Below are 7,368 nucleotides of genomic sequence, written 5' to 3'. Positions count from 1 at the left end.
AGGGGGCAATACAGGTGAAGGCGTCAGGCAGTGACACTGCAATTTCCAAGTAAATCTGCTGTGAGGCTCGACCATACATACATTTGAGCTGTTAAACATTCACTTAGCATGTGAAAATCCGAATTCGTACTCCGTGATCGTTTGGGAAGTTGCGAAACAAAGCGAGCGTTCGGCGAGGATCTGCGCTGAACGGGACGGTTTCTCCTCCAATGAGAAATGATCGCACGAGGGGAGTATATCGTATTGACGAGACATGCTTCCCATCGAAATTAGGTTCCACGGAATTCAGCTCTTTGAGCAAAAGAGTAGTAAATTCTAACGAAACATTAGGAGACATTGCCGACGAGAAAACAACGCGAGGCCAACACCTGTTGAACAGCAATCAAGGTCAACGAACGTAGAACCAAAAAACAATCAAATCATCAAACCGTTTTCGCAGCAACATATGCAGACACGCCGCAAAGAAACCACATGAAATTGACCTTTACCCAAAGTACAAAGTCTGTTCAAATGACCACGTCATGCTCATCATGCATTTCGTAAAGTTTGCGAAGGACGTGTTTGAAGGTTTTAGAAAACTCCGATTCCATTTAAAAATTGTCGAAGCTGTGCTGCTTTTCTCTGCCTTTTCAAAACAAGTACCAAGTACTTTCGCTTGGCGGTCTAGTCGGCACGACCAAAACCTTGAAATCACGCAGTGTTCTTTATAAATACCCAATTAGATGAAGCGTAAGGGTCACATTACAATATACCTGAAAAAAAAGGAGAGAAAATTTTAAACCCTTCGATTCACTTCTCTGGCTAAAGCGATGCTACGTCCGGTGGCCACAGCCAAGAGCTTGATTCACCACCACGGCCGCGACCTCCGGCAAAAGATCCAGATCCAAGTCCTGAGGCCGACGTGCGATGTGTTCATAAACCACCGCGGGCTCGACACCAAACGGAATGTGTCGGGCTTGCTGTACCAATACTTCAGCGTGCTCCACCTCCGCCCCTTCCTGGACAGCAAAACCATGAGGCCCGGCGACTCGCTGTTCCAGAAGATCAACGAGGCGATCTGCGGGTGCAAGGTCGGGGTCGCCGTGTTCTCCCCCCGATACTGCGAGTCGCCATACTGCCTCCACGAGCTTGCCGTGCTGATGGAGAACAAGAAGAGGTTGATCCCCATCTTCTGTGATGTGCGACCATCTCAGCTTCAAGTCCCGGACGACGGGATCTCTTCCGAGATGGACTTGAAGAGATTCAGGGACACTCTCGACGAAGCTAGGGACACGGTCGGCCTCACTTTCGACACATCAACAGGGTATGGCTCGTTAAATGCTTGTGCTACCTAATTTTACGTGCATTATATGCATGCAGATGAATATTTCTCATTCTTTTTCTTGGTCTTAATATTACGGGTCATTTTGATTTATTGCTGAAAACTGATGGTGTTTTCTCTTTTTGCATTTTGAAATATAGGGATTGGTCGAAGCTCTTGAACGATGCTACAGATGCAGTGGTGAGGAATGTGCTCGAAGAAGAGGAAGAGCGCGCAAGCAAGAACCCTTGACACGTTGCACAAAAATACCTGAACTTTTCTTCTCCTTCCTGAATGATGAAGAGAGAAAAAAGAAGAAGAAAAGACTGGGTCAAGAAAAAAAAAGTGCGCATAGAAAATCGCTCTTGGTTCCCGAATCGCTGGGTCGACATCGAGTGCGCGTCGCATTCATGGTTTAATCGATTGCTTCCTTTATTGATTTGTTGATTTAATTGTAATTATTTTATAGAAAAGTACAAAGGAGAGATCCAGCACATAGTGCAATCTGACTATGTAAGAAAAGAACAATATCGTCAGATTCACTGTTTAACTTTAATGCTTCTTCTTTTTTTTTTTCTTGTTTCTTCTGTAATTAATGACATTTAGAGTTTCTAAAATATATATATGCAATAGTTCATATCACATATGTACAATCCTCTTTGGAAGGAACCAATAAAGTTGATAATATATTAGAGCTGTTGATCTTTTTGTCTATACTTTTTGCGGACAATCTGATCGTTCTCTATTATTTATCGTGTTTCTTTTGTCTTAGCTTAATTGGGAAACTTATTTACTTCTAAGAGCACATGCTCTACGAGAGAAACTGGTAAATCTTTACTAAATTTAGTTATAAATATCTAAACGTCATACATAGACGTAAGAACGACATAGCGCAAGCCTGATTAGAGGACTCGTGGATAGAACGGCGATTTTTCTTTGTTTGTAGTTCGATTGGGGTTCAAGCCTCACCGGCTCGAGAGATATTTGGGTGCATCGGGCGGGTGCAGGCGAACCCAAGCTGACATGCACCTTTAAAATCATATGTCCACACATCTAAACGGCACGATGCTTAGAAATAATACACGTGGCAAACATTATTTACATACATCTTGATCTTTTCCTTTCGTTAATACCAGAAGCGTCGTTAAATGCGATGGCCCATTTCATATACATGATCGTTTTACTTCATGTCATGAGCGAGAAATTCCCATCTAATTGCTTCCATGAATGTCTAGGGAAATTTCCCTCACAGTTTACAATCACTTCTTAATACGCGGATTGCCGCATTAATGAAGTTTCTCATGATTGCCAAGGAAAATTCACCTGGGCATCACTAGGAACGATTTGCTCACTAGGGTTTTCGGTTCATTGCCCATCGAAAACAACGATCTCGCGCCCCCCCGCCCCAAAACAAAAATGCTCGTGAAGAAAATGTCAAGACTTTGGGAAAATCAATGGAAAATGCAGACAGATCATCACTTCGTCAGGATGCATCTTCCAAGAAGACATTGGAATTTTAAAAGGAAATGTCTTCATTATTTACAGAACTTTTCGTGTGACCCGAAGGAAAATATTGTGACTCGGTTCGTGTGTTGTAATATATATAAAATATATTCGACGACATAACGTCGGTAAAAGTGGCTGCAAATTTGGGGCTGAGATTGTAAGCTGCGATGCATTTTCGTTGTTATTTATAGAGGGGAAAGGGCCTTCGGTGTAGCTTCGACGTCCATTCTGTGACCAACAATATTTACCAAAAACGGAGCAACGATTTCGATTATTATAGTCCCCATCAATCACATCTTATGTCGGATCTAAAAATTCACGGGGAGCTCATCGGTTGGGGGATGATAGAGCCATTTAAAATTGACATCTCGAATTTTATTTTATATATTTATAACGAATTTATTTGCCCAGAGAATGGTAGGTGGACCAATCCTTCTAGAAGTCCAAACTATACAAATAAAAAGGATTAGAAACTATTGCCCAGAAAGCACCGTGCCTCGATTAGTTTGGGTGAAAATTATTCGAAAAATCTTAAATTGATTGCATTTTTGCCAATTCGATCATAAACCTTTTTGATTGTGCCAATTGGATCCTAAATATTTTCACGTTTTATTAATTGAGTCCATTCGTCAAATTTTGATTGAAAATCGCTGACGAGGATGCCGGCTGTCCTACATGGCGCGGTCAGCAATGACGTGGACAATTTTCCTTTCAAAATTTTTATTAATATTTTTCTTTTGTTCTTTTCTTTTTCCTTTCTTTTCTCCTCTTTCCTTCTTTCCTTCTTTTTTTTTTTTTAATTGTGGCCAGCGAGGGCATCGCCCGACTGCAGGGGAGGCCGGCCTTGCCCAGATCAGGCTGCCTTACCTACGATCGGCAAGGTTGGTGCATCATATTTAAGGCCTCTCCATGCTTGCTCTACTCCATTTAACGTCTCCGTCTCCTACACTAGTAGCTAGGGTTTCTTCACTCTCGTTGGCTAGGAACCAGAGTCGACACAACCATGGTGGCACCCATCAAGTTCGTCCAGTGCTTCGGGAGGAAGAAGACGGCTGTTGCCATGACCTATTACAAGCGTGGCCATGGGCTAACCAAGGCCAACGACATCGTCATCGAGCTTGTCGGCCAGAGATCCCCTGGTTCAAGGCCTACGAGCCAATCCTCCTCCTTGAGCGACACCACTTCGCATGGGTTGACATGAGGATCAAGGTCAAGGGTGGCGGCCACACCTTGCAGATTTACACCAGCCTTGATGGCCATGGACGAGGTTGCCCTCCCCCGCGGCCGCGCAACCCTTGCCTGCGGCTGGTGAGGGCTCGATGACACTCACCGGTCACAGTAAGAAAAAAGGAAAGTAGGAAAAGAAAGAAAAGAAAAAAATAAATAAAAAATAAAAAATTTCAAAATATTATTAAAAATTATCTATGTTAGTGCCGAAAGTGCCATGTAGGATGGACAATCTTCATGTCAATGATTTTCGATAAAAATTGGCCCAATGGATTCAATTGGCAAAGGTTTAAGATTCATTGGCAGAATTAAAAGGTTTATAATTGAATTGACAAAATACAATAGGTTTTGGACTTTTTGGACAATTTTTCCATTAATTTTCCTGAATTTCCAAATGAAACAGTGATACATATTGAGAGTAGGCCACTAATCAACCATCGGCTTTGATACCATTAATTGGGAGGGCATAACAGAAACCTAATACCTTCACCTGAGAAGATCACTAAGAGAGAGAGCCGAAGTCCGAGCTCTGCAATATATGAAATTGAACCCATCTTCACTAAAAACTTAAGTTAGTGAGTTATGAGCGAATTAAGAAATATTAACTGCTCCACACTACATTAATTCTTTGATGTGGGACTATTTGATAGAATATTTATATATTATATCACGCATTCATCTAATAGCTTCCCAATAAAAAAAAAATCTAACAGCTTAAGCTTTAAGAACAATTGGCTAAATCTTTTATGGTACTAGAGCAGAAAATCCCGAGTTCAAATCTTTACATGCCCCATTTGCCTCCATAATTTATTATGTCTACGCTTAGTATTAGTCAAAAAGACCAAACTAAGCTTGCGGGGGAGTGGTATAATATTTAAATATTAAATCACGTTTTTATTTAACAGTTTAAGCATTTATAACAATTGGTAGTGGATCCTGAGTTTAAATCTTTATAGGCCCCACTTTCCTCCCTAATTAAGTATGTCCACGTTTAATATTAGACAAAAAGAGAAGACAAAGTGTAAGGGGGAGTGATAGAATATTGAAATATTAAACCACGCCTTCTTCTAACAGCTTAAACTTCTAGAACAGTTGGCGGTGCTCCCATTAAGTCTTTCACTTTTTTTTAACACAACTCACACGTGCATCTCAACAATCCGTTGTCACTGAGCCTAGACCCGCCCAAGATTGGGCGGCAACACCCTTGGTGGTTGAGATCTCGACTACCGATCCCTCGCCATGCAACATGTTGGTTTTCAACAAAACATTAACGAAGATTCTCATACAGTACGAAACTGAAACGCCTCATATGCGACTCTCAAAAACTTTTTTCTGTGGAAAGCCTAATTGCAATGAATCATAACAACACTTCCAAGTATAATGGAGAAGCCATGGCACCGACTACTTGAAACCCAAAATTGAAAAAGTATGTACAGCATTAAGCACTCTGATGTGGTCACAATCACTTCCCCTTTCCAAATAAAACGTATAACTTTATGGATAATCATTACCCTCTTCACATGGAAATGTTATTGCGATGGCTTTACAATCTCATGATGATCTTTCGAAATGATGAAGCTGCAACCGGACCAATGGTTGCGTTGGAGCGGCCGCGAGGTGAGGGAAGATGGTGAAATCCAACAAGATTATTAAACCCCGATTAAAGAAAAATTAGACATGGTCTGTGGAGTGGAGACCACTGCGCTTGACAGATCTCCCTTAATAAAGAAAAATCAGACATGGTCTGTGGAGTGGAAAGCACCGAAATTGACAGTTCCTTGTTGGTTCACAATCATGCACACATTGACCTTGGTGTCCAAATTGTAATGCGCGAGGAAAACCGTCCTCGAACCACTTTCCAAGTTTAACGTATCACTAGTCTACCACCTGACGTGCATAACCTGTTTATTTCAGGTAATGCCACAACGGAGATCTTATGTGGTGTGGAGTACTTATATTCGATTTAAATTTTTTTAGCTACATTGGATACAACTAGATATATTGACTATCTTAAATATGTATGCTCTCTTTGTGATGTCCCTAGAATTGAGGTATGGGGCTTGAGTTGCGTGTTCTACAAGTGATTTCCGAGCGGATGGTCGTATCAAAACTGATGATTGATCGGTGAATTCCTAATATGGATTGGTATCAAGGATAGAAGCTCATGATTAATGGCCTGAGTGAAGATTGCCATCATCGTTGGTTTGACAAGATAAGAAACCAAGGATATGTTAGCGTTAAGGATTACCCTATTAGAGGGGAACATGCTTAATATCGGAGGCCTTCACAGGGGAAAGGGAGATTGCGAAAGTGAACATATGAGGGATTTTGCACAAAGTGTGATATCATCGTCAACTATTAAAAAAGTTAAAATTGTTAGATAAAGGCATGGTTTAATAAACAAAAAAATCTAATACTCCCCCTTACGTGTAAGATGGACATTGGCCTAAGATTGAAGCATGGAAATATATGATAGGTGAAGAAAATAGGGGTTTGGAAAGATTTTAACTCAAGATTTACCACTCTGCACTATGTGAAATTTAGTGGGACCATCGCTCACTATTTTAAAAGCTTAAGCCATTAATTAAAGGCATGGAATAGATATTCCTAATTAATTATGAACCAAACAAAAGGAATGACTATTTCATAAGCAATACTAGAAAAAAGTAGGATAATTATTTTTGTATGTTCTACTCAAATACCATGTAAATTTAGTAGAATCATCGCAAACTATTTTAAAAGCTTAAACCGTCATATGAAAACACATGTATTAGCGATTCCTTGCCGCCTCAAGGAATTGTTATTTCTAGTTAATTTTGGAACCGAACAAAGAAATGACCGTTTCATCAAGAATACATTGGAAATAAAACAATCATTTATATATTTACTTTGATATCATGAAAAATTTAATGAGATTTCTGTTAATCGTTTTAAAAGTTTAAGTTGTTATATGGGTACATGCAATGGAATAGCTATTCATAATTAATTAACAAAGGAATGATTGTGCGAATCCAGGAGTCCTTTTAGGACAATCAAGCATCCTGGCTAGTGGCTATGGTTGACTTCAACAGGACACCTGTCCTGGGCTCCAACTTCCTCACTTATAAAGGGTCAATAATCGATTATTTTGTAGCATTGAAACTTTAGTTGTTTATTCATATGTAGATTGTTGGTAGTTAAGAATAAATATAAGCATAGATATATAACTCTAAAGTACATTACTTTTGCTTGTGAATCATATGGTTGATGACCCGAAAAAGGGTTTGTTTATTCTGCAGTGGACATGGCAACTTAGACTTCCTCGTGCTCATGCAAAGTGGAAAACTCCCACACTA

The 7,368-nt window shown here is 40.1% G+C and overlaps 1 protein-coding gene across 1 annotated transcript; it reads left to right on the top strand.

Moving 5' to 3' along the window:
* Positions 1-809: 809 nt before the first annotated feature.
* LOC115686608 (probable 2' cyclic ADP-D-ribose synthase BdTIR) lies at positions 810-1,552 on the top strand. The gene is made up of 2 exons (XM_030611961.2): positions 810-1,303; positions 1,462-1,552. Exons 1-2 carry the CDS (start codon positions 810-812, stop codon positions 1,550-1,552), a joined length of 585 nt encoding a protein of 194 aa, XP_030467821.2.
* The last annotated feature ends 5,816 nt before the right edge of the window (positions 1,553-7,368 follow it).

Source organism: Syzygium oleosum, unplaced genomic scaffold (assembly GCF_021117445.2).
Source record: "Syzygium oleosum isolate NSW1041296 unplaced genomic scaffold, Sole_v2.1 Sole_v2.18, whole genome shotgun sequence".
In the NCBI taxonomy this organism is placed as follows: domain Eukaryota; kingdom Viridiplantae; phylum Streptophyta; class Magnoliopsida; order Myrtales; family Myrtaceae; genus Syzygium; species Syzygium oleosum.
This window is presented reverse-complemented; position numbering and strand designations above follow the sequence as displayed.

What these genes read in the sequence shown, in the direction of transcription:
- LOC115686608 (XM_030611961.2), top strand. Translation starts at nt 810, where the DNA reads ATGCTACGTCCGGTGGCCACAGCCAAGAGCTTGATTCACCACCACGGC. An exon ending in ACTTTCGACACATCAACAGG is followed by an intron (nt 1,304 to 1,461) that starts GTATGGCTCGTT and finishes TTTGAAATATAG; the next exon opens with GGATTGGTCGAAGCTCTTGA.